General features: G+C 46.7%; 1 protein-coding gene across 1 annotated transcript in view; it reads left to right on the top strand.

Annotated features, from left to right (window-relative positions):
* The window catches only part of ST8SIA2 (ST8 alpha-N-acetyl-neuraminide alpha-2,8-sialyltransferase 2), a 63931-nt gene that overhangs the window by 21521 nt on the left and 14761 nt on the right, over positions 1 to 27649 (top strand). The window contains 4 exon segments of the mRNA NM_001315676.1: positions 10493 to 10555; positions 14605 to 14733; positions 19813 to 20070; positions 26775 to 27068. Coding sequence (NP_001302605.1) covers positions 10493 to 10555; positions 14605 to 14733; positions 19813 to 20070; positions 26775 to 27068 — 744 coding nt within the window.

Below are 27649 nucleotides of genomic sequence, written 5' to 3'. Positions count from 1 at the left end.
TGGCCAGTGGACAGGCCACACCCAGCTCTTGGCATCATGACTGTCAGATGTGCCTCTCTGTGTGCTGTTTAGCAGAGCACTTCTTTTTTTTTTTTTTTGTAAGATCTATATTTTTCTATTATAGTTGATTTACAATGTTCTGTCAATTTCTGCCGTATAGCCAAGTGACCCAGTTATGCAAAGATATACATCCTTTTTCTCCCATTATCCTCCATCATGTTTCATTGCAAGTAACTAGATATTGTTCCCTGTGCTATACGTCAGGGTCTCATTGCTTACCCACTGCAAATGCAATAGTTTGCATCTACTAACCCCAAACTCCCAGTCCATCCCACTCCCTTCCCCTCCCCCTTGGCAACCACAAGTCTGTTCTCTAAGTTCATGAGTTTTTTTCTATAGATAGGTTCATTTGTGTCATTTATTAGACTCCAGGTATAAGTGATATCATATGGTATTTTTCTTTCTCTTTCTGACTGACTTCACTTAATATGAGAGTCCCTAGTTGCATCCATGTTGCTGCAGATGGCAGAAAATGCAGTGATTTAATCTTGGGCAGGCCTCCCCTCTGGACGGCCTCAGAGCCATCAGACAGCAGCTTGGTTCTGTCATGGTCAACACGTTCCATTTTCTTCCATCCACCAGTCCTTATCACCCCCTAACAGATGCAGCTGATGGAAGGCATCTTCCCTGAGGACAGCTGTTCCAAGGGGGTTCAGCGAGTCCACACGCAACAATGGTTTTTCTCATCCGAATGGCAGAGCCATCACTTAAATAGCAGCACTGCAACTGACATTCATGTCTGCCCAGTGCTTCTCACTGTAATCCCAAGACAGGACCCACTTTGCAGAGAAGGACACCAAGACCTTGAGAGACCGAGGGCTGCAAAACCTGAGCCCATTTGGAGCCTTCACTGACAGTCCCACTGTCCCTCTTCCAGACAAGAGCAACATTCTCTGAGTGGTGACTGCTGTCGGGGGTGTGGCATTTATCCAGGATCAGCAGAGTGGGGAAGGGGATACATCAAACATCCAGAAGAAGAGTGCCTTTCAAGTGCCCCCCAACCCAGTTGCCCTCCAGGGGGTTTCTCAGGGAAAGGCAGCAGCTGTGTTAATAGGGACACGGCCTCTGAAAGTGGGTCTGTCAAGAAGTGAACAAAAGAAGGGAAGAAAGGCCGACTTAAGGCAGGGGCCTTTCAAGTCCCAGCAAGGCGGGTTCAAGAGCAGAGCGCGGCACAATGGACAGGCATGCTGCTTCTCTTTAAAGAGCACAGATTTAGCCATACCGTGTGATATGAATGAAATGAGAAGTTTTCAGGCTGCCAATCTCTCTGTTAAGGATGTGCAGTAGTATATTTCTAATACAATAAAAACACAGACAACGACAGCCAAGGCCAACACTGTGTCTGCAGCAGGAGGCCCAGTGACTTCAATAGTGGACTCTAAAAGACTGGCCAGTGGAGGTGCTATGGCTTAAATGTTTGTACCTCCCTCAAATTCACGTGCTGGTGTACTGATGTGATGGTATTTGGAGGTGGGGCCTTGGGGTAATTAGGTCATGAGCGTGGTAACCTCATGAGTGGGATTAGTGCCCTTACAGAAAAGGCTCCAAGAGGTCCCTCGCCCCTTTCCCCATGTGAGGATACAACATGATGCCTCCATCACAGAGCTTACACTCCAGTGGCAGAGGTAGACAGTGCACATAATACATGATATGGTGATAAGCAATAAGAAGATAAAAGGAGATGAGAGTTGGGAGGGCTGCAATGGACGTGGTAGGAGAGCAGATGCTTTCTAAAATGCGATAGTCAGGAAAGGGCCCTCTGGGAAGGGGGGGTTTGAGCCAAAGTTTGAAAGAGGGGGCAGTGAGCCAAGACATATCTGTTGGAAAAATGAGGGAACATTGTTCCAGGAAGAGGGAACAATCAGTGCAAAGGCCCTGCCCTTGGAGTACTCCAGATGGGTGTGGGTAGGTAGGCAATGGTGAGAAGGATAGGCTGGGGTTTCCCTTTATCCTCCCTAAGACATGCTGCCAGGAGGCTGAATCCTCTCTCTACAGTGGAGGGAGGGCTTTAGATGTTTCAACTAATCTATTCATTCAGCCATCCTCTCTAGAGCACAGTGGATATGCAGGAGTTACACCCCTCCCCCAGTGGCAATACAGAGATGAGCAGGACCTTATCTCAGAGTTGGCCCAGTCTAGGGGCTGGTGGTGAAATTGTGTGCTAGGTGAAGCTGCAGTTGTAGCTGAGTGTAGGAACTCCTATCTGCAGGTGTGACCAGGACACTAACACAGGACAGGGGATCTGGCTCACTGTAAAGCAAGGCCTTCAGAATGGGGGTGAGAGGCACCCAGAAAAGTCTCTATAGCCATGAACCTTTTCCTGAAGTCTTCCCTAATGATCACTTTCACCAGCTCCAGCTCAACCAACTGCATAGATATGTATCACCAGAGTTTACATTGTTTTAGTTTCTGGGGTTTCAGCGGTGCAGATTTGAAATGCAGCATTCTCTTAGAAGTCGTTTTATTATAAAGTCTGTCTCCTTTATAAGATGAGTGTAGATGGAGAAGGACAAGTCAAACATGAGTTGGTAATCCAAGTCTATGTATCCTTTCTGGTTGGCGCTTCAGTTTACTCAGTTTATTCTGAAAGCGTTCTGGTCTGGATAAAAAATTACACAGTCCCTCTCCTGGTTATCAGTGATAGTTTCATGATGACAAAGAGAAAAGATCAGGAATGAAGATGGTAGGAAATTCTTGGGATCCAAATGGCTTGTTTGCTTTTCTGAAGTGCAGATGACTATAAGTACTTTTATAACAGACTGGGGAAATTGGCTGGAATCAAAGTCCTCAGTTCTCACGGATGTTCTCTGAAGTTAATCAGAAGGAAGAGCCAAGAGTGAGCTGGTACCTTTTTGTACACTGATGGAAGCTGATTAATAAGGAAAAGTTGCTGAAATCACAGCTAACATCTATATAAAATCAAGCTGATATTTAACATGAAGGAAGAGGGGATGGCAGAAGAAGGAGCTGAACATTTGGTGAGGAGGCAATAAGAAAGCAGATGCCCATGAGCTCATGGATGTAACCCTTCTGTTGGCACCTGAAGCACCTGCAGAAGCCCAAGCTAGAGATCTCAATTGTCATGGAAACACCATTATCAAGGCTGAACCCTATACCAGTCTCTTTAGAGCTCTGCGCCCAGTGGTGTTTCAGTGTCTGTGAGGTTTAAGGGCCCAGTGCAGTGATAAAACCTACTGTATAGGAAAAAGCATCTCAAAGACTGTTGAGCACCTCATGAAGCTGTTAGACCTGACCTGTACTCAATCATTTTTATGATACTTTAATTTCATCAATAAGAAATTTGTGGAAATTTGGGGGTTCCCACCATGTCTCAGTGGTAATGAACCCAACTAAAAGCCATGAAGTTGTAGGTTCGATCCCTGGCCTCATTCAGTGGGTTAAGGATCTGGCATTGCTATGAGGTGTAGGCCACAGACACAGCTTGGATCTGGAGTTGCTGTGGCTGTGGCATAGGCCAGCAGCTGCAGCTCTGATTCAAACCCTAGCCTGGAAACTTCCATGTGTCCTGGTGTGGCCCTAAAATAAAAAAAATAAATAAAAGAAATTTGTGGAAATTTGTTTTCCTTCTCGTTAAGCACTTAACCTGCATAAGATCTTCAGATTTTCCCTGTCAGGCCTGTCAGGCCCTTTAAAGGAAAAGTTTACTGACTTTTATCCTACAGAATTTAGAGCCTTGGGTTGCTGTGAAATGTGATTGGAAAGCCTAGTGAACAGCGTATAATATCTAACTCTTAGTGTTTGAGAAGTATACCTTGAACTTTGATGACCTCAGCTATTACATCACTCCTGGCCAGTTGGTGAACGAATACAAGTACTTATCATGACTACCCAGTGATATCTACTGGGAGTTATTGTTTGATGAGTATAGAGTTTCTGTTGGGGGGTGACAAAAAAACTCTAGAAATAGGAGTTCCCATCATGGCTCAGTGGTTAATGAATCCGACTAGGAACCATGAGGTTGCAGGTTTGATTCCTGGCCTTGCTCAGTGGGTTAAGGATTCGGCGTTGCTGTGAGCTGTGGTGTAGGTTGCAGACGCGGCTCACATCCTGCATTGCTGTGGCTCTGGCAAGGTCGGCAGCTACAGCTCCAATTAGACCCCTAGCCTGAGAACCTCCATATGCTGCGGGTGCAGCCCAAGAAATGGCAAAAAGACAAAAACAAAAAAAAAAACAAAAAAAACCTCTAGAAATAAATAGTGGTGATAGAGACTCCATAATGTGAATATATTTGATGCCACTGAATTATACACTTAAAAGGAATAAAATGGAAATTTTATGTTATGTATATTTTTACTGCAAAAAAGGAAAAAGTCTTAAAAAAAGACTCTCGGAGGTCCCATCATGGCTCAGTGGTTAACAAATCTGACTAGGAGCCATGAGGTTGCGGGTTCGATCCCTGGCCTTGGCCAGTGGGTTAAGGATCCGGTGTTGCCGTGAGCTGTGGTATAGGTTGCAGATGCGGCTTGGATCCCACGTTGCCATGGCTCTGGCGTAGGCCAGCGGCTAAAGCTCCGATTAGACTCCTAGCCTGGGAACCTCCATATGCCACAGGAGCTGCCCAAGAAAGACAAAGACAAAAAAAAAAAAAAAAAAAAAAAAAAGACTCTTGAACCCGGTTAGAAATTCTAGCTTTGTTCATGTGACTGACGCCATATCACCCTTTTCCCTTGCTTTTCTCCCCACCATGGGTCTGTGAGGCCACAAACTTATAATGTGTCCTTGGAGAATCAACAAGCAGGAATCCCAATGGTTTTTATGCACAAATTGAAAGCAAGTATTCAGTATCCTCCCAGAACTGTGAAGGAAGAATTATTTGCAAATTCACGAATTGTGCTTTACTTTAATCTTCTATTCTCAGGACTAATCAACTGTTTGAGTTGGGTTCAGACTCTTAATTAAAGCTGTCAGCTCTTGAAAGTTCATTTACTGAGCCTGACTCTCCAGTGAGGAACCAAAGATGTGGGAGATTCCAACACAGCTTCGGGAACCCAACACACTTGGAACATGACCTTATCTATAAACAACGGGGCTTGGATGTAAGAAGCTAAACAGAAAGGCAGTTTTCACCTTTGCTAATTGCTTTTCACTAAAAAGAAATCCAACCATGCATGTTACTGTTTTTTAACATGCTATTTTTACTTATTGTCTTAGTTTACTACTTGGAAAGAGTATCATGTTGGTGGTGGAAAGAACACTGACATCCTGAAACATAGAGCTTTAAATTAATCAACCTCTATCCTTACTATGGCTTGAGGATATTTGGCAGGGCCAAATGGGCAGTGGTTATTACTAACATTATACCTTGTTTTATAGAGTTCTTTATAGTGTGCAAAGTGCTTTCCCATATATTTTCTCATTTGGATGATCTAAGCATCTTTATATCTGTGATTGCAGAATTCGGTAAATTATCTTGAGCAAATTTTTCTCACCTGATCATCTTCTATCATTCAACCAAGAAGGTGCCAGCATTCCCCCATCACAAGTGATGTTAAGCTTATTTTAATAACAATGGAGGCAAAACCTAATTAGAAAAAAAAATCCCTTGCCAATTCATGTAATTCACTTTGACCCAAACATCTGCAGTCTGAGTTTCTTTGAATGATAGTCTGTCCCATTCTATGTGTGGCTGAGAGGTGAAACTGTCTTGTGCAGTTAAAAATACTACATGGGAACACGGCATGCAAACTGCAGGGAAGACTTTGGAAGCAAAGTCCCACTTAATGATGAAGTTAGATTTGATTCATTGAGCCCCAGTTGGGCAAGGCACTGTGCAAGGCTGAAAAGATGAACATACGGTCAGCTGGCTTTAATATAGGTTTTACTATTATTTAGGTATGGTTGGGCCAACAGATCAGGGGATGACTGCCATTGAAAATGTAGTTTGTTACACTCCCAGATACCAAGAGGGGTGGCACATCACATCATGCAGGGCCACATGGAGTAGCACCAGGTTGCTCAGAAGGCAGAGAGAGAGGGGAGAACTGTGGGCAAGGGCACAATAAACTGTGGTTTCCATGGGAAGAAAGATGAGGCAGAATAAGCAGGTTTAGGATTGGCTTACTTTGAATAATTTCAGCAGACTGTGGGGCATAGGAGCTGTCCCTGTTTGTCTGGTACAACTGTAACCTCTGGTTGTATTAAACCAGATAGGAGTTCCCATTATGGCTCAGTGGAGACGAATCTGACTAGTATCCATGAGGACGCAAGTTGCATCCCTGCCCTTGCTCAGTGGGTTAAGGATCCGGCATTACCATGAGCTGTGGTGTGGGCCACAAACAGGCTTGGATCTGGCATTGCTGTGGCGGTGGCATAGGCCAGCAGCTGCAGCTCTGATTTGACCCCTATCTTGAGAACCTCCATCTGCCACGGGTGCACCCATAAAAAAACAATAAATATATATATAAAACCAGATAGATGCATAGATGTCTGGTACCTGGCTTCAGGTGATTAGGGCAGGTGGATAGTGGCCCCGATAAGGGAGGTAGCAGGGGTGTGGGCTTTAGATTGGCTGGTTGTGTTTGAAAGTTGCACTCCCAAGCCAGTTGCTTACTATCTAAGAATTGGCTAACCCTGAGAGGACCTGCCACTCCAGAGTCAGCAAGGCTGCAGATGTCAAAGCATCAGATACAGAAAATAAAAAACATGGTTAATGCACATACCTAGGGTTTCCCTTCCAGTGGGGCAAGCAGCTGAAGAAGCTGCAACTAAAACCATATCTCTATTCCTTGGCCTCTTCAACTATAAGAGGAGGAGTTTAGACTATGTAAAGGACAAGATTTTTTTTAAATCTTCTACCTGGAGGAGTTCTCATGGTGGCTCAGCAGGAATGAATCTGACTAGCCTCCATGAGGATGCAAGTTCAATCCCTGGCCTTGCTCAGTGGGTTAAGGGTCTGGCGTTGCCGTGAGCTGTGGTGTAGGTCACAGACGTGGCTCCGATCCCACGTTGCTGTGGCTGTGATGTAGGCCAGCAGCTATAGCTCCGATTCAAACCCTAGCCTGGAAATTCCATATGCCACTGGTGCAGCCCTAAAAAGACCGGAAAAAAAAAAAAAAAACAACTCCCACTCCTAATTCCATTAAATAATTAAATATGAAAAGAAGGGGACAAATGCTAGAGCAGAATTGCATGCTTTTGGGAAGAGAACTGAAAATTGGGGTGATTTGAGGGGAGGCACAGGGGTTGGGCTTGGGGTTTAGCATAGAAAGGTAATAGGATGGGTTGGCCGGGGCGGGAGAATGGAGTGTGGGGGGATTCATCTCAGAAGCACCAGGCCAAAAACAAGAGTTAGAGCCGAGGTTCTTGAATGGAGGCAATTTTGCCTTCCTGCCCCAGGGACATTTGGCAATGGCTGGAGATGTTTTGGGTGGTCACAACTTGGGGGGGGGGGCGCTCCAGGCATAAAGTAGGTAGAGGCCAGGGATGTAGCTCAACATCCTACAGTGCACAGATAGCCACCCAACACCAACACTGAAATCGCAATAATGCTTCGTCAGGGAAACCCAGAGTTAGAAGAGGGATTGGTTCAAAAAAATGCATGAGTTGTGGTGCCCAAGTCAGCAGGTTGAAGGCTCCCCAGGACCTGGCCTGGAGGCAGGAGAAGAGAAACACAGTGGGAAGACTTGTTGCCCAGCATTGGTCCCTCTCCAAGCCCCTGGTTACGTTCAACCAAATAGATGCACAGATGCAGTGCTCTTCTCACCTGGAGCCCTCTCAGGTTTCATGAAAGATGCTGAACAAGAGTTTGTTGAGTTTATATAAGCAGAATTTTACATTTTTATCAAGTCAAACCTGTCTGCATTTCTCGTAGGATTTCTTCTTACACTTATGAATTTAAGAAGTCCTCACATACGCCCCTCAAATGTCATCAAGAGTTGATAAATATTCTCTTCCATTTTCTTACCAATTTCTTATAGGTTGCCTTCTTTCAATATTTAACTGTTTAATTCAGTCTTTTCCAGAGGTGCCATAAGTGTTCTTGGTGATAATGTAAGATGATTTTAGGAATTCCACTGATAAATATTTTTGTGGAAATGGTTTTGTGTTCTTTTCAGATGTGTGTATAATCATGATATCAAACCCATGTGTTCACAGATGGTGTTGCTTAAGAAGTTTTTAAAAAATGAGTCAATTTAAAAACTTAAAGTAGATAGTAGTATGGGTAATAAAATATGGCAAATTGCTGATAGAAATACAAGAATTACTAAAGTCTGAGAAATACTTATTAAATTCACTTGAAATTTATTTTGCTGTCTAGAGTAGGGGAACACTCACCTGATTCCCCTCCAACTCACTTCCAGATTATTAATGAACTTCTTCATACCCTTTACTGAATTTCTCACTGATAATGATTTTTAAAAATCATACATCCGTTCTCATGTGCTGCGCTTTTGGGTGATCTTTTTTGTTCCATTAGCCTTTCATTAGTCTTGAGCTGTGACCACACTTTTAATCACTGTACTTGACTTAATATCTGGCCCACCAAATCTTCCCTTCCCCTGAGGAATGCTGATCTTGAGGACTGGGATTAAGATCGAAGCGTAAGAAAGGTTAGTGATGTGTGGACAGCAGCGTGCCTAGGAAAGCCTTGGGGTCTGACCTGCATGGAATGTGGTTACAGGCCAGGGCCGGCCAGATACTCCCAGACCTTTGAATTAGAAGTGTGAGAGCTCCACCATCCCAAGGGGAAGTGAAGAGAGACGAAAAAGAGATATTAGGCATTGATTTAAATATGAAGATGTATCTCTTGGTCACTACGCTGTACAGCTGAAATTGACACAACACTGTAAATCAACTATACTCTAATAAAAAATAAAATTAAATAAAAAAGATCCAATGATGTTCTGTGCAGTTAAAAACCAGAGGGAGCATGGTGAAATTTGAGGCCAGAAGGGAGACCTGGGATGAGGTGCTGAGTAAGTTCTAGCACTCTTCCTGTTGCTGGTCATCCTGCTGTGAGGCAGAATATTTTCTGTTGCCCAACAACATTGAAAAGACATTTCAATCTATCAGGAAAAGACACATATATATGTTTACACACACATGCACACACTATGTTCCCTATACAAGTATGCAAATCCTAAAGAAAGCAAATAGAGGAGTTCCCGTTATGGTGCAGCAGAAACGAACTCAACTAGTATCCATGAGGATGCAGGTTTGATCCCTGGCCTCATTCAGTGGGTCAGAGATCTAGCGTTGCCATGAGCTACAGTGTAGGCTGGCAGCTGCAGCTCCTATTCAACCCCCAGCCTGGGAACTTCCGTATGCCAAGGGTGAAGCCCCCCAAAAAATAAGTAAATAAAGGCAAAAAAGAAAGCAGATAGAAAAATCCAGACTTAAAACCAATGAGGAGATAGGCATTAACTTCCCCCGAAGAGTTCTTATTACATCACAGGATTCTTTAAATATATAACTTTTGCAGTGATTTTAATTGTTTCTTGGGAATGTCCCAACACCTTGACTGAAAGGCTAGATGAAAATTTTAAAGATGAGAAAACTCTGAAGAAATATCTCCTCAAAATGTATATCCTATAAATCACTGGGGAAACAGTTACTTAATTTAATAAAAATGATTAGTCTCACATACATCTTTTAAACATACACACACAGGACACAAAGTGAGCTAGGTAATAGGTACCAGGAGCAGATAATTCATCTATCCCCTGGCCCAGTATGATTAGCAAAGCAGGGTGAAACTTCATGGCCCAATAACCCCCATCTAGAATGGAATCTGACAGAACTGAATAGATGGTAGGGCCGGAAAGGGCCTTAGAATGAATGCTTTTACTCCAAAAACTTATCCTCCCGAGAAAGAAGCAAAGGCTCCCATGACTCACCCTTTTCCTGCTCCCCTACAAAGTGACACCACTTAACATTATCTTTCCTGCCACCAAAAAGCAAATCATTCTCATATTTGGTTGGAGATACTGACTGAGTCAGTCTTGTTGAACTTCTGATGTCTCAAGTTTGGAGAGGATATGAGGGATCACATTTTATCACAGGTGAGTGAAACACGAGAAGACCAGGGGCAGATGCTGAGTCAGGCTAGGGTACATGCTGAGTCTTGCTAGAGCAGGTGCTGAGTCATGGTAACCCTCGCTGGCCTGTGGGATTAACCATAGGAGATTAATCCCAAAGGAGTATATCTCAAAACTCACATGAAATTCTCAAGTGGAAACCTTGGTGCGAATTGAAACAATGTTCAGGTGGAGGCAGGGGAGGATCTGGGAAGTCTACTGCCCTGGCTTGGGTTTGTGACTAGGCCAGGCTGTTGCCCATTCTGGAGAGGCTAGAGTGAGATCTCATCCGCCCTCTGTGGTCTCTAGGTGGGCTGGGGGACCTCCTGGCAATTGAAGAGGGCTTTGCAAAGAAGAGCTGGGTTTATAAATAATGCGTTTCCTTTGTCTTGCAGGAATTCTGGAGGCAGAGGTACAATCAGATCAGCTGTGAACAGCTTACATAGCAAATCTAATAGGTTTGTAAATTAGATTTTGTGTTCATTTGTTTTTGCTGTAAGGCAGCTATTAATCTGCTTCTCCTCTTTGCTGGATGGTGCCCTTCTTACTTAGCAAATAGATCTGTTTTGGTTCACTTTGGCTTTGCATTTCCCTAATCACTTTGGGGTGGGGGGGGAAATGGGGGGAGCTATTGATAAAAGAGTCCATGAAATGGCCCAAGGTCTAGAGGCTGCAGAGATGGAAAACTCAGATAGGTAAGAGTCACTTCCTTAAAAAGAGCCCACCTACTTGGAGGCACCTGAGCCACCAGTGGGCTTATTCATAACTTGCATTTTTGCTGAGTAATGGAGACTCAAGGGAATCAGGACTTTCACCCAATTTCATTGAGGTAGTTGGCTTGTCCAGGAAGTAAAGGTAAAAATTATGCATTCAGGAACTTTACTGAGACCTTTTAAAAATATTTAAGACAAAAAAAAAAAAAAAAAAGGAGCTCGCGTCATGGCGCAATGGTCAAAAAATCCGACTAGGAACCATGAGGTTGCGGGTTCAATTCCTGGCCTTGCTCAGTGGGTTAATGATCCAGCGTTGCTGTGAGCTGTGGTGTAGGTCGCAAACGCGGCTCGGATCCTGCGTTGCTCTGGCTCTGGCATAGGCTGGTAGCTACAGTTCCAATTAGACTCCTAGCCTGGGAATCTCCATATGCTGCAGGAGCAGCCTAAGAAATGGCAAAAAGATAAATAAATAAATAAATAATATATTTAGGACATCAACTTGGAAACGCTAACCTTGATTACTGAAGGCACACTCCGTAAATTCTAAAAGTGTTTCCTCAAATGACAGTCCTTGGCCAGAGGACAGCTTGATTCAGGAGAGTGAGAGTTGCTTTGTAGAGCAACAGACCCAGGCTTGCCCTGGCTATGGTTGACAGTACCTCAGTCTCCATCCTTCAGCAATGACAACTGCCCCAAAGCTCTGACCTACATGCAGTCTTTCAAGCCTAAGCTTAAGGAGTAGTAGAAGTGAGAAGAGAGTGTCAAGTTATTGACATAAAGGAAGGTCAGTATGCAAAATGAAGGTCTTGTTTTACTTTCTAAATATTCTGTTTTGGTCAATCTGGGAATGAGTGGTCCAGGTTTTTTGGGGTAAGGTCTGTTATTTGCCCTTCCATATTTTTTTTAGGTCTCTTACATCAAGTAGGTCTATTCCTTACCTGCCATGATTGGCTCAGGAAACTGTCCTGTCTGTCCTTGACATCATTGCTCCTAAACTCAAATGACCTCTTAGCCACCTTGGAGCTAAAAATGAGGTTAATGCCATGCCTGGTGAAATACAGATCCCACATGTATCTCTTCTACTGTGTGAAAATGCCCCATTTTGGAGGAAGAAGATCCTGTCCCTGGAGCAGTATATCCTATGCCCTGTGGTTACTTGGTGTAGGCAAGGGGGTGGGGACGGCTTCAGTCTTCTCAGGAGCCAGGCAAACCTGGAGTCAGTCCCAGCACTTGTTAGCTGGGCTGTGGCCAAGTAAATTCACCCATTCGAGCCTTGGTTTCCTTATTCAATTAGAATAATAATGCAACATCTTTTTCAAGGGATGTTTCTAAAAGCGCGACTACCGAATATAAGGCTCTAGCCTAGAGCTTGGTGTGCTAAAGGCGCTCAACTGATGCTTATTACCATCACTGTGGATGGATCCATGGCATCAGAGGATGGACAGTGAGGTGGGCAAAGAAACTTAAGCCCAAAATGAGACTCTAGTGTCGTTGGGGTGGGCGGGGTGCTGGAGACAGGAGAACACATTCACTAACGAGAAACACTTCAACTCACCCATCGGCCGTGTTTGTGCAATACTGAGCAGGTAAAACCAGTGAACTGAGGTGGTCCTTAGGGTTATCTCATCTATCCCCTTGATTTTACAGATAAGGAGGCTGGGCCAGAGACCCAAAATGACTTTCCCAAGTCCCCCTTGTAGATAGTGGCAAAGCCAGAGTTAAAGTCCAATAAGACCTTGGCTGGGCGTGGAGGATCCATCCAAGTATTCACTAGGAAGTGAACAGAGATGGAATTTTACCATTATCCAAGCCGGTATTTCTCTTTCCCTTCGTAAACCTCCATACCCTTTACCCCAGAAAAGCCTGGAAACCCTCTCTGGAGGTTTCCAAGTGAGTCCTTTCTACAAACACCCATGGCAAAATACCTCTGGAGATCCTTCTTTCCTGTGAGAACCTGGGGTCACCCAATATGCCCAGCTTCTGAGGAGCATGGCCCTAACTGAATCTACCATAAGCCATAAGATATCAGGCCTCAGGTACCAATTACTGATGAGAACACCAGCTAGCTTCTGAGGGAGACAACTCTGCATCACAATCATTAAGGTATATCTCTCCCATGTACCTGTGGATGTAGGTGAAGCAATGAAGCTTGAGATCTTGGGTGTGGCAACTAACTCTGGAATCCTGAGTGTCACTACTCCTGCCTGTCACCTACAGAGGAGTATTTGGAACCAAAGGGATGAAGCCACAACAAGAACTCCTGGAGCCTCACGAGATGGCAGCCAGGGGTAGAAGCAGGAGACATTAGCAGTCCTTCTAGAATTCTAGAACTTTAGAGCTGGATATTTTCCCCTTCTATACCTTCTTTCTATAAATGGGGAAACTGAGGCTCAGAGAGATAATGTGATTTGCCCACAGTCACACAGCTCATGAATCCTTCCTACGATGCCCTGTTCTTCCGTTCATGAAAACAGCAACAATTGCAAAGGAGTAGACCTTCTGTTGTCTTTTCTAGGCTCCCTTTAATTAAGCCTATGTGGTAGAGGAATGCATCTGCCTTACTCAAAACTCTTGAATTTTCCATCCTCTGCAAAAGTTATGTATATTTTAATCCAAAATAAATGATATCATCCAGAAATATCGGGGGATGGAGGTGTGCAGGGAGAGTGTGCACCCCCAAATGAATTGCTTCTCTACCTACAAAAGCAAGATAGATCATTGGGTTTAAACCTCTTTAAAAGGATTTCATCTTTTTTAACTTGGCTGTTTCAAGATAAATGCAGAGGACATGAATGTTTGGTTTGAATTCTTCAAAGCTCCAGAATTTGGCATCACAAATCCACTTATCATTCTAACTGGGAGAATCTGCTGTCAGCACAGACAAAAGGACCTTGCGATGTGACCCACATGCATCTTTGTGCATCTGGCAGAGGCAGGCTGCCTCCTACACTGCCTTTAGAGATGTAATTGTAACCTAGTTTCTTAGAAACCTACTAGCATAGATTTCAGGCATCTGAATGCAAGCAGGTCCTATAATGCCTGGTATTCCTGAGTCAGGTGGAAAGATGATGTGCAGCCAGAGTTATGACTGGTCCTGGCATTCCGAGCCAGCATCTTGATCCATCCAGGATCCCCCAGGGTCAAATTCAAATTCAGCAAACACTTGTTTCTTGAGCACCTGCTGTGTTAGACCATTGGGGAATATTGAAATGAGGGAAGGAACAACCCCCGCCTCCCCCCTGGCTTACAGTCTAGTGGACAAGAGAAACAGAGAACTGGTAACTCTGAAACAAGGCGGATATTTGAAAGGATATCTCAGAGTTACAAACGAGGGATAATGGGATAAGGGGAGGAGGGAGAAGCCACAGGCTACATCCCATTATCCCAGTATGAGTTCTTGTTTTCTCTTTATTAAGTTTGTAAACCAATCTGTGATACTTGGTTGTTAATGCAACTGCTCTTTGGAGGTTCGCAAAAGCAGCTTGAAGAAGTATGACTATTTGGACAGTGACTGCTAGGCTTCACTGACAGGAAACGTTGGGGGTGGGGTGGGGAGAAAGATAGTTTATCATTCCCTTCCTGTCTCCCAGAATGTATGTAGGTTATACCTGAGGGAGAGAGTTTGTGCATTCTAGAAGATAAATAGACTCCCTTCCCTTCTTAGGTAATAACTGCAATTTTGCTCCTCCGAAGAAGTTTACATTCGGGCTCGTGCAAAAACAAAACTATTAGACTTGTCATTGGCTTGCTAACAGATCATGTCTCCCCTCTTCCTCTTTTTTTTTTCCTTCCAGAGCTGAAGTTGTAATAAATGGCTCCTCATCGCCAGCTGTTGTTGACAGAAGTAATGAAAGCATTAAGCACAATATCCAGCCAGCCTCGGCCAAATGGAGGCACAACCAGACACTCTCTCTGAGGATCAGGTAGTGGTAATTACCTCTAGGACAAGACACAGACTTGGCCTTCTTTGGCACGAGCTGGAAAATTGCCGTTCTCCATCATCTAAAGAAGTCAGGATAGAAATAAAATGTTTACCTCCTACTGAGGCAGGTTTCATCTGTAAGCAATCAGTTGGAAATAAAAACACAAGGCAAGCCTGGCATCCAGGCATGCGTGAGCAGCAATTTGGGCTGGGGAGGTGGTGGGAACTCTGGGCTGAGGTCCTAGATTTGGAAGGAATGAGGATCTCAGATCATCATAGAGGGCTTCTCCCCAAGGAACCCCAAAGCTGCAGTCCTTGCAGGGCATCCGTCCCCCCTTTTGACCACAATGCTTCTCCCATTTGTCTTTGGAGAGCTGCCCCTCCCACAGTCCGATGCCTTGAATAGCTAGCCCCTCCTGATGACATGAAAATGAAAAGCCACAGCCAGTCATGGGGTGACCTAGGAGCTGATGGGACACCTGACCACAAAATAAGAAGTCTGTTTAGCCAGAGAACAACTCTTTTCCTGATCTTTGCAGAGGGGATGTTCCCAGAGCACTGCAGTCATTGTTGGATGGTGGGAACGGGGAACTGTAGAGAAGGGATTCCAACATCATCCCTTTGGCTACTTGGCTCTGAGAGAGCCGTGATTGACCCAGCAAAGACTGGTCAGTATAACCCAATCATTCACTTCTAGGCATTGTGCTGAGAGCCAGGGGGCACTGACGTGAATCAGATGTACTCTCAGGAGACGCAAATGTACCAAAGACAGAGCAGTGTGTGCTGTGTAATGTGTGCATTCGACAGTGTTGCCTTGTATAAACTGGTGGAAATAGCAAGATCATATTGAGGAGAGTACTTCATTTTATACAGAGACTAAGAGGGCTGGCCAGGAAAGACTTGCCCAGAGCAATGGGTTTTGTAGGATAATTAGGAGTTTGCCAGACATGCCAAGCTGCTGTCTGAAGTCTGGTGTTTGTGCTTCATGTTGCTGGAGCACTAGTCAGGGGGAGGGAATGGGGGTGATAAGGACCAGATGGGAAAGCCTTAACTATCACAACCCACCTTCCCAGTCCATCACCCCAGGGAGGAAGCTGAGAAGAGGGGACTGGGGCAGGGCAATCAACCTTGACCATAGCCACCAAAAGTGTCAGCACAGAGCAGGGAGCATGAGGAGCAGCATGAGATTGAAGCCCTGGCAACTGAGACACATCTGAAGGAGCTGATTCCTGTCACCACTATTCTGCCACCCCTTTTTCAGTGCCACTTCTGAGGTCCCCTGGGTGGGCTTGCCCACTTTTCTTGCACCGCAACAGCCAGGGTTACTCACCCTTTCAGCACCCCTGCTTTGCACTAGTCCTGGGGCTGCCATCACAAATTTCCGCTAACTCGGTGACTTCAAACAAATGAAATATATTCTCTGGATTTCCCATTGTGGCTCAGAGGGTTAAGAACCCAATTAGTATCCGTGAGGATGTGGGTTTGATCCCTGGCATCCCTCAGTGGATTAAGGATCCAGCATTGCCGTGAGCTATGGTATAGGTCACAGACGTGGCTTGGATCTGGCGTTGCTGTGGCTGTGGTGTAGGCCAGCAGCTGCAGCTCTGATTTGACCCCAGCTTGGGAACCTCTGTATGCCATGTGCATGGCCCTAGAAAAGACAAAAAAAAAAAAAAAGAAAAGAAAGAAAGAAAAACAAAAGAAATGTATTCTCCTATAGTTCTGGGGGCCAGAATTCTGGAAACTTCCTCTGAATGTTCTAGGGGAGAATCCTTCCCTGCCCTTCCAGCTTCTGCTGACTTCAGGTGTTCCCTGCATGTGGCCTCATCACTCAGCCTTGTATTCACTCAGCTTTCTCCACTGTGCCTGTGCACCCCTTCTCTTGTGTCTGATAAGGACACTTGTCCCTGGATTTAGAGCCCATCAGGGTAATCCAGGATGATTTCATGATCCTTAATTCAGTAATTCAATTATATTTGCAAAGATGCTGTTTCCAGTGAAAGCACCTCACAGGTCCCCAGGGTTAGGAGGTGGACATATATTTGGGGTGAGGCTACCGTTCACCCCATTGCACCACCTGTGAGTGAAATCCTCCTGCCACCACAAGCCCACTTCCAGTCTCCACTCGCCCTTTCTCCCAGCACTGAGTGGAGAAAAGGACACCCCACACCCACCCCCTGCCTTTCAGAGAAGACCAGACTGTGGCCTTTGTGGGGAGCCTGTAAACACACAGCCACCACGGCAGGAACAATGTGCCTTCACCCAGAGGGGGAAAGGATTTCCTTCATCTTCCTTCCATTAGTCTCACTGAAAGTATTAATAATAAAAGATTCTGTGAGAGATTTGGAATGATGTTTAATAATTGGTAGTAATTTCTCTTAATTAGTTAGAAATTAATTCCCTCACAGAGGAGTTTATCTCTGGGCTTTCTGGGGGCTCTCCTGCTTCTAAAAACTCTAGAGTAAGTAATTGCAAAGATTTCAGCAATTTCCCAACTCTATTAGTTTGTCAAGTTGCATTATCTTTGGTAAAGCCCAGTAAATAAAAACAATGCCTCTTGTTTTCCATCAAGAGATACATATTACTCATCAAGGGTGGTTTCCCCTTGCAGGATAGCAGGAGATCCAGGTCACTGATAAGGAAGGACCAGTGGGAGATGAGTGTCATGTTCTAACTGCCCCTCTAGACACTCACTAGAGGCTCTCATACCAGGACCCACCTTAGCGTCCCCTGTAGACCTTTTGAGAGCGTGCTGAGATCTGGGCCAACTCAGAATCAGGATATTTCAGAAGTCAGCCTGGAGCTTCTGAATTCTTTATAGTTCCCCAAGTGATTAAGTGTGCATCCTGCCGGACACCCACAGGTTATGACCATCTCAGATCCCACAGGTTCTCAGAGGTCAATATCATCATCTGCGCAATGGGGCAACCACTGTTGCCAAAACTCAGCCTCTGTCTGCCATTGATGAATAGAAACACAAAGACAAGAGTTTTGGGTGAAGGAGAACACAATAGCTTTATTGCTTTGCCAGGCAAAGGGGACCACTGCAGGCTGCGCCCTCCTTGAGAGATTGGGAGGTGGCTTTATAGTTTGGGGAGTGGAAAATAGGGCCACAGATAAGGATCAGGGTGGAGGCAAACTTGCATTGCCTTTCAAAGCTGGTGTTTAGTGCTCCCAGACTGTGTCTGGTGGTCCTCCTTCTTCCTGGAATGAAGACGGCTTGATCAAGTAGTTTTTCCATTTGTTGGGGATTTTAGTTCTGCAGAACCGCTCAAAGACATTGCTATGTATATTCCTTGAGAGGAACCAAGACCCTGCCCCAAGGCTGCCCCAAGCAACTGCCCTTTGGAACTCAGGGAAGGTCATGGAGGCTGAGGCTTATTCCCTAAAAACAAGAAATAGGGGACACAGAAAGGCTTGTGTTCCCAGTTGCTCTACAGGGCCCTGCTCAGTTATACCACCTTGCAAATTCTCCCATTTGCAACATGTGTGAAGTCCTGTCCCTGTGAAAGTCTCTGTGGGAAAGAACAGCATCATCATGTCTGTTCTAGATGGCAGTGCGCTCCCTGTGGGAAATGGTACCAGATTTCCTCCTCTCCATGACTTGAATCATTTCTAAAGATCTTTGGGGCGGTTTACACAGTTAAGTAAAATCTCCAGCTAGGATCCTCACATTCCTGGGTTTGAGTAAAACTCCACTGTGCTTCTGAGAGGGTATTCTATTCCTTTTCTGACCAATCCCATCCCATCTATGTGCTTTGCTGGATGAATCTAGAACTTTCCCCCTAAATCCAAGTCACCCTAGAGCCTAGAGAGTGGTTTTTTTTTTTTTTTTTTTTTTTTTTTGTCTTTTTGCTATTTCTTTGGGCCGCTTCCGCGGCATATGGAGGTTCCCAGGCTAGGGGTCGAATCGGAGCTGTAGCTACTGGCCTACGCCAGAGCCACAGCAACGTGGGATCCGAGCCGCATCTGCAACCTACACCACAGCTCACGGCAACGCCGGATCATCAACCCACTGAGCAAGGGCAGGGACCGAACCCACAACCTCATGGTTCCTAGTCGGATTTGTTAACCACTGCGCCACGACGGGAACTCCGAAAGTGGTCTTTTGATCACCTTTGTTCTGACGCAACACAAAGGAACCCTGCCCTGAGGGACCAAAGATCAGTATTTACAAGCCCCAAACTAGATAGTAGTGAGGTGGGGTTGGGAAGCACAGGCCACAGAAACAGCCAGGGCTCAGGTGTCAGGCCATGTTCCCTGTCTCACAAAGGGAGATAGTCGATACACCTTAGTATCTATACCCCACTGACTCCCTGTGCCCAGCGAAGGCTTCCAAGGAAGAAAATAGGAATGAGGAACACAGGTCATCCCAGATTCCTCTTCCTAATTCAGGACTGCCTGTCAGATGGTGGCCCTGGATCCTGTTCAGAGATGACCACAGTTTGGGTTGCCCAGGACACAGGGACACAGTTTGTCCCTGGGACATGGGGCTTTCAGTGCTAAAGGCATACTTTTCTAGGCAAACCAGGAGGGCTGGTCCCCCTTCCTTCTAGGGCCCTTTGTTTTGGGGGATTTTTGTCTTGGTTGTTGTTTGTTTGGGTTTGGGTTTTGTTTGTTTGTTTTTTGCTTTTTAGGGCCACACCACAACCACAGCAACGTGGGATCTGAGCTGTGTCTGTGACCTACACCATAGCTCATGGCAACACCAGTTGCTTAAGGCACTGAGTGAGGCCAGTGATTGAACTGCATCCTTATGGATATTATTTGGGTTCCTAACCCACTGAGCTGCAATGGGAGCTCCCCAGGGCCCTTTGTGATGAGCTTACATTGTATCCAATGAAGTTGTTTCCCAGGGCAGTTATCCTGTCTCCTAGAAAGAGGTTGTGACCACAGAGACCTGATTGGCCTCTGGGCTGTTTTGACAATCCCTGTCTGGAACCCTTTCTCAGAGGGCATCTGACCTCTAGCTGCACCTGACCTCTAGCCCAGCAGGGTGATGGAGGAGAGGAAAAGCCAGATTGGCAAAGGGCTGCTGACAACAGGAGACTTTTTCCTCATGTGTGTTTGGTTTTCGTAGGAAGCAAATCTTAAAGTTCTTGGATGCTGAAAAGGACATTTCTGTCCTCAAGGGGACCTTGAAACCCGGAGACATTATTCATTACATCTTCGACCGAGACAGCACGATGAACGTGTCCCAAAACCTCTACGAGCTCCTTCCCAGAACCTCTCCGCTGAAGAACAAGCACTTCGGGACTTGTGCCATCGTGGGCAACTCGGGGGTCTTGCTGAACAGCGGCTGTGGGGAGGAGATTGACACACACAGCTTTGTCATAAGGTAACTGCTATGGGGGCTCTGGACCCAAAGCGACAGGCATATTTAAGTTGAGCATTGCCAGTTGTCCCAAGACAAGTTGGGTTAGTCCCCATTCTCAACCTTGATTGTGCATTAGAATAAAGGTAGCCTTTATCTAATTTTTTTTTCTCTTTTTTTTTTCCATTGCCACATGTATGCCATATGGAATTTCCCAGGCTAGGGGTCGAATTGGAGCTGCTGCTGCTGGCCTACACCACAGCCACAGCAATGCCAGATCCAAGCCACATCTTCAGCCTACACCACAGCTCATGGCAATGCCAGATCCTTAACCCACTGAGCAAGGCAGGGATTGAACACATATCCTCATGGATACCACTTAGGTTCTTTACTGCTGAGCCACAACAGACACTCCTTTTTTATTTAATTTAATTTATTTATTTACTTTTTGCTCCAGGTAGCCTTTAAAAATCCCAATGTCCAGACCACATCCCAGAAAGATTAAATTCATCTGAGGGGTGGTAGTGCATGGCCCAGGGAGCCTGAGTGCTTCTGGTGTGCAGCCAAGATTGAAGGTCGCAGATCTAGAAGAGAGGCAGGCAAACTATGGCCCAGAGTCTGTATTTATCAATAAAGTTTTATTGGAACATAGCCACCTCCATTCATCCTCACATCCTCAGTGGCTGCTTCTCACTGCAATGTAGAGTTGAGTTACTTGGTCAGAGGTGAAGAGTGATTGCAGAGGAAGCATGCAGCCCACAAGCCTAAAGCATTTATTATCTGGCCCTTTACAGAGAAAGCCTGCTGACTCCTGGATAGAAGCTAGTACAAAAGTTTGTTTTAAAAAAAAAAAAAATCTTGGGCTGATCCAAGTGGTTGATCCAAGTTTGTGTAACTCTTTTAATTGTTCTGTAAGTTGCACTCGACTGGTACCTTTATTATCCTGTAGTCAAATCTGGGAAGTGAGAGGGCAACAGAGAAACTTGGACTTGTTCTTGACCATCATTGTCCTGAATGTCACTGTGGTCAGTGTCATTTTCCAGTCACCTGGGACACTTTTGGACACAGTTACCCACCACCCTGACACCTGACCCCCAATTCAGACAGACTCGGAAACAAGGCCTTGCTGTCCCCTGGTCAAAAGTAGGGCACCCCGAGCCTCGAGTTTCATCCCCAACAGCCCCAGCCGGGGCAGAACCACTTCTCAGGTTTCTCCTGGGGCTGTCTCTGTGCAGAGCCTTGTCCTGGGCTTTGGGAAGCGGCCTTATCACAGAGCTCCCTGGATCTCAGGATGTGGGAATAGACGGTGTGCTGATTCCCACGTCCACTGTGATGGAAGAGCCGCTGCAGTTTGGCAGCCACTCTTGATGTCATTTGTTGTCCTTTGCCAGGTCTGTGCTTGGCATTACCAGTGGCTTCGTTCCATTTCTCAAAGCCCTCTAGTCTAAAAATCTGGGGAGGATGGGGAAGATCAGGTTTGTCTAATTGGAAGCCAGAGAAGGGGTGAGGGTGGCTGGAAAGGAGTTAAAGGTGCAGTCAGAGGGCAAAACTGCCCCCCAGCAGGGACTGATCACCTCCTGGAGAGCCAAGTGGCGTTGAGGGCAGTTTCCTGACCTGGTCCCCATGGCGTACTTTCTATGCTCCACTCAGCCCTGCCCCAGAATTTCCAAAGGCCACGGCAGTTTCTAGCAAACTGTTTCTTTTTTTAGACACTTGCGTGGCAGATGAGCATTGCTATGTCCAGAGTCCAGCCTTGGCTCTGCTGCCCATTTGCACATGACTTAGAGCGTGTCACTCCCTTTTCCGAGCCTTGGTTCATCGGTGGTTGGTCTGGTCTCTGAGGTGCTTCCATTAGGCTCTAGTCCAGCACCTCCAAACTTTTTTTTCTTTTTTGGCTGCCCCACTACATATGGAGTTCCTGGGCCATGGATCAGATCCAAGCCATAGCTGCTACCTAAGCTGTAGCTGCAGCTGCAGCAACTCAGGCTCCTTAACCCACTGTGCCGGGCCAAGGATCAAACCTGCGTTCCAGTGCTCCCAAGACACCGCTGATCCTTTTGCACCACAGCAGGAACTCCCAGAACCTCCAAACTTTAATGAGCAAGATGCAGAGTCTTCAGATCTGGAGTGGGGCCTGAGACTCTGCATTTCTTTCTTTTTTTTTTAGAGCTGCACCTGCAGCGTATGGAGGTTCCCAGGCTAGGGGTCTGATCAGAGCTGTAGCCACCAGCCTACACCACAGCCGCAATAACACCAGATCCGAGCCACATCTACAATCTACAACATAGCTCACGGCAATGCTGGATCCTTAACCCAGTGAGTAAGGCCAAGGATAAAACCCACAACCTCAGTCAGATTCATTTCCACTGCGCCATGACAGGAACTCCAGACTCTTCATTTCTAATGCCTTTGCTGCTGATGAGTGGACTGCACTTTGGGAGGCATGGCCATAGTATGCTTTGCCTCTTCCAGGAGTCAAATCCACAGTGGTCCATACACATTTAGAAAAGAGGGACCTAAAATGCTATGGAGAGAGCCACTCTGAACAACGTGCAGTTGTCCTTTGACCTTTACCCTATGACTTTCACAGATCTGCATGTCTGTGGGGTAGACTTGTGTGGTCTTTTAGGATAAAAATCACAAGAAAATCATATGACACCCCCCCCCACCCCACCCCCGTGTAGAGAGGCCCATTTGATGCCAGGTGGCTGCACTGGCTTGTCTGCCCCCAGGACCACTCCTCTGGGTTCTTTCCACCTGGGAGGGGGTGGATCCTAGAGGTCAAAGGCCTGCCCAAGCAGTAGATGGAGTGTGATGCCAGGGTACCACATGTGCCCAGGGCAAGGTGAGTGCTCATTTCCGCCCCTGCCTTTCCTTGGGGTATATGGACATTACTCCATGACTCCACACCACCTCTCCTGCCTCTCTGGGTGGTCCCTGACCCTGTGCTCACACCAGCTGTGAGCATCACCCAAGCACAGGGGTGTCCATCTCTGGACTCCAGTCCAAGCCTGTTCCCAGCCCAGAAAAGGGGCTCCGTGTGTTCTGCTGAATAAAGGACACCGTGAAGTCCTAATGGGATGTTTTCGTCTCTATTCACCCAAGTCTTCAAGCAGTTGGCCTTACTCTGAGTTTATGGGAGGCATGTAGTCCCTCGCCCCCATCTCAGAACACTCTGCATGTGAGTTGCAGGAAGACACTATGCAGACAGAATACAATGAGCCTATAAAACATGGAGCTTCCTGGGGGAGCCCCAGGGGTGGGGGTGGGGGATTCAGAGAGAAGCAGCCTGAAAGTTGATTGACCTTGGCGAAGGGAAGCGGTGAGGAGGAAGAAGGAAGCAGGGTGAGGAAAGGCATGGAATCAAGAAGGCTGATGTGTGTATCAGGGAGGCTGGTGCTAGACCGAGCATGAGTTCCACAAGGTGCCAGTGGGGACTGAGGCTGGACAGGAGGGCTGGTCCCCTCAGGGACCCCATGGTCCTGCAACACCAGGTTGGGGAAGGAGATTGCCACATGCAGGGTCATAGGTGTGCAGAGTAAATTCCCAGATGTATGGGGGTCAAAAGTTCATTGTTTGCTCACAGTATATACACACATACACACTTCAGTAGGGAGAAACCTGTGAACAAATGCCCTTTCACAGATAAATCATCATCGTTATTATCATCGTCACTCAACCTTTACTAGGCACTTAGCGTGTACCAGGCAATCCTACACACTTCATGTTCATTAACTTATTTAGTTTTCACAACAGTCCTTTCAGGAATGTTTCATCCCATCTCGGCTCAAGGAAGCTGAGGTACAGAGAGCCAAAGGTCAGTGTCAGACTGTGGGCCCAGGCGTCTGACTCTGAGCCCCCACTAACAGCCTCTCCCACCTGCAGATTCCTTCTCTCTGTGAACCCATGCATGTGCCTGCTGGGAGGGACAGCCTCCGTTCCAGCCCAGAGCCATGTTCATCCACATGATGCAGCCCACCCAGAATCTGTGCTGGAGGCCTAGCCTACTGCTGGAAGAGTGAGCTTAGATCAGGCTTACACCCTCCTGACCCCACACCCTCATGAAGAAATTCACGCCCAGTGAGGAAGGGGGTGTCTAGAGCATCCATTCAAGGCAGAGGGCTCCTCCTCACTCAAGAAGTAGCCCTGGGAGTTCCCATTGTGGCTCAATGGAAATGAACCTACTAATATGCATGAGGACGCAGGTTCGATCCCTAGCTTCGCTCAGTGGGTCGGGGATCTGGCATTGCCATGAGCTGTGGTGTAGGTCACAGATGCAGCTCAGATCTGGCCTTGATGTAGCTGCAGCATAGGCCAGCAGCTGTAGCTCCAACTCAACCTCCAGCTGGGAACCTCCATATGCCACAGGAGCGGCCCTAAAAAAAGCAAAAATAAATAAATAAATAAAAGAAATATCCCTGAATATGATCCTGGGGAAGCCTGGCCTTCATAGCACCCCTGCCGGAAACACCTCCCATGCACTGGGCCCCATGTTAAATGAGGGCAGGGCCCACCTCCTTGGAGCTCACAGCCCTGGGTTCCTCAGAGCCCACAGCCCCCTACTGTGGATGACACCCCAACTGACCAGATTGTCATCATGCATGGATGTCCTGTTTCCCAACCACCCTGAAGTTGGCTGGGGGAAGCTCCATATCTGCTTCCATCTTAGCCTCTCTCACAGCTCCACTGGCTCGAGGTGGACTCCACAGGCTGAATGGCATCGGGTCCACCTCTCTCTGCTCTCAGGACCTGGAGGCTGGCCTCTGCCCAGGAAAGCCTTGGAAGTCTGGCTCAGACAACAGGAGAAATGGAGACCTGGGTGGCCCCCAGCTGGCAGAAATGACATCAGTGACGCTTCATTCCTCTGGGGTCATGGGGGCCCCTGCAGCCATCCCAAGGCAGTTCAACCTCTTAATGTTTAGGCACAATCAGAGATAGCAAAGCCATGGGTAGAAATGGAGAGAGTGGATATTTCAAGGGGGCCAGACTGACATAGCAAACAGGTTTTCAAATCAGACACCCAGGTTCCCTCACTAGCTCTGTCAAGTGAGTGAGTTTCCCCGCACACTCTGGCTCTTGGTTGCCTCGCCCATAAAGTGATGGTGATTAAAACTGGTTCACAATAAGATGAGCTGACCTGTCAATGGACCAGCCCAGGGACTGGCATACACAGGGCCTTGATGATATTAGTTTTCTTTCTGATTATCCTGCTTTTCTCCCCAGTTGTTGAAGGAGGAAGGGTCTTGCTTGAAAAGAAGGATGAGTGGTGATTTTCCAGATTTCACTATTTGGTGATGCTGTGTGGTTTTGGTCTAAATGTCTCCAGTCTTTGTTCTATGACCACTTATCCTAATTTCTCAGACTTATTTCCATTGGTTGAAGGGCTTCTCCACCATTAAATCCTCCATGCCAGGCAGCAGCAGCCAGTCCTCCCTAGATGTGGTCCCAGTGTCACGGGCTTTCAGCATGGGCAGGAATCCCAGGTGTACACACCCAGGCTAGATCCATGGAGGTGGAAGTTTCCCCACAAGGGAGACATCTATTGAGATAATAGAGGCTGCCCACCCAGCAAGAGTTGGCCCTCCCATACCCAATGCCATCCACCCCAGTACCTACTACAACTTCATCCTATTTCTGTTGCCTAAAATGCAAATTTGCCTGTGTTACTCTTCCTCTGTGGCCCTCGGAACCAAGTTCCTGACATATGGATCCTTTGATATCTCACCCTGCTTGCCTCTCCAACCTCATCTCCTCCATACAATACACTCCAGTGGGACCAAATCACCTGCCTCCCCCTAAATACCCATGCTGATTCATTTCTCTATATCTTTGCAATACATTTCTTTGGTGTAAAATATTTCCTAAGCTGCCTGGTTATAGGGCTTAACTGAAGAACTTGTGAAAATACATATCAATTCCTCAGCTTACCTGCTGAATCTGGATCTCCATGTGAGGGACCTGGGGGTTCTGTGTTTTTAAATATGGCCTATTCTGGCAAGCTGGAGCAACACCCCGTCCTAATGTACCTTATACACAAATGGCTCTACTCAGCCATCCTTCTAGACTTCCTGCAATGGTCACCCCCTCCTGAAGACCACCTATTGCTCCTCCTTCCTGCATTAATGATGATAACAGTGAACATGTATTGAGCTCTCACTGTGGTTCAGCAGCGTTCTAAGTACTAGGTGTCTAGGGACTGTTTCAATCCCTGGGAGGGGGTGCAGTTGTCATCTCCTTTGTAGCTAAGAAACTTGTGGGTGTTCCTGAGTCATGAGGAAGCTCTCAGAAAGCATAGAGAGGTTGAGCAGATTACCTAGAATCACACAGGCAGAAAGTACCAGAGCTGAATTCTGAGCCCAGGAGTGTGACTTCAGAGCCCTCACTCAGTCACCTGATATGACCAGATCACACCTGCCTATAGCATGGTCATCTTGTGAGCTGAGGGCTGGCTGACTTGCTTCCCTTCTCATCTACTAGATCCTGAGCTCTGGAAGGCAGGCCTTTTACAACCCCAGGGTCCAGCAAGTTTCTGTGTATGTGCAAGAACCTAGTAAATATATATCAGGAGAAGGACCAGGGATAATAGATGGGGCCGCAAGTGCATGCAGATGCCCTGGGTCTTTGGGGATGAGAAGAAAGTGAGAAGAGATAAAGGATGGGTAAAGTTAAGTACAAGAAGTGGTGTCTCAGCTTTCCTCAGTGGACCTTGCTGCCGTTTTCTCTGGCAGGTGCAACTTGGCCCCTGTGCAGGAGTATGCCCGGGATGTGGGGATCAAGACAGACCTGGTGACCATGAACCCCTCCGTCATCCAGCGGGCCTTTGAGGACTTGGTCAACGCCACGTGGCGGGAGAAGCTGCTGCAACGGCTGCACAGTCTCAACGGCAGCATCCTGTGGATCCCTGCCTTCATGGCCAGAGGCGGCAAGGAGCGGGTTGAGTGGGTCAATGAGCTCATCCTGAAGCACCACGTCAACGTGCGTACTGCATACCCCTCTCTGCGCCTCCTGCACGCCGTCCGAGGGTGAGCGGCCATGGGGTTCGGGAGGTGCTTGGTGGGCAATATTTCTTTTCCAGATGCATTTCCTGCCTAGCTGTACTACTCACACATTGTATGACCTCTGCAAGTCACCTGGCCTTTCTGAGCCTCCCTGGGAGGGGATGGGGTTAGCCAATGGGTTGCATATGGCATGCCAGTTTTGACCAGTTTGTCAAAAAGAGAGCTGCCCAGAGAGCTGCGTGGAAAATGATCCTCCAACTACTGCTGTGTGGAGAAGAAACCATAAGGGGAAGGGAATGGAAACAGGCATATTTGTTGAGAAGCTGTTGCAATAGTCCATGTTGGGAATTGTTGTGATTTAAACTGGGAAGGCGGTAGTGAATATGCATTAGTTTGGGCAGATTTGCCATAAAATTTGGAGTAGGGGGAGCATGATTTGCTGATAGATTCTATTTAAGAATCTCAAGGGGCAAGAAAAAGAGAGAAATCCGGGATGACTGTCAGGATTAGAGTTGGAGCAGATGTGTGAACAGTGGTGCCATTTTCTGTGATGAGAGCCTCTGGGGGAGCCCGTGAGTGTTTGAGCGTGTCAAGGAAGAGAGCTC

Source organism: Sus scrofa, chromosome 7 (genome assembly GCF_000003025.6).
Source record: "Sus scrofa isolate TJ Tabasco breed Duroc chromosome 7, Sscrofa11.1, whole genome shotgun sequence".
NCBI lineage: Eukaryota > Metazoa > Chordata > Mammalia > Artiodactyla > Suidae > Sus > Sus scrofa.
Note: the sequence above shows the minus strand (reverse complement) of the source record. Positions and strands in the feature narration are given on the sequence as shown.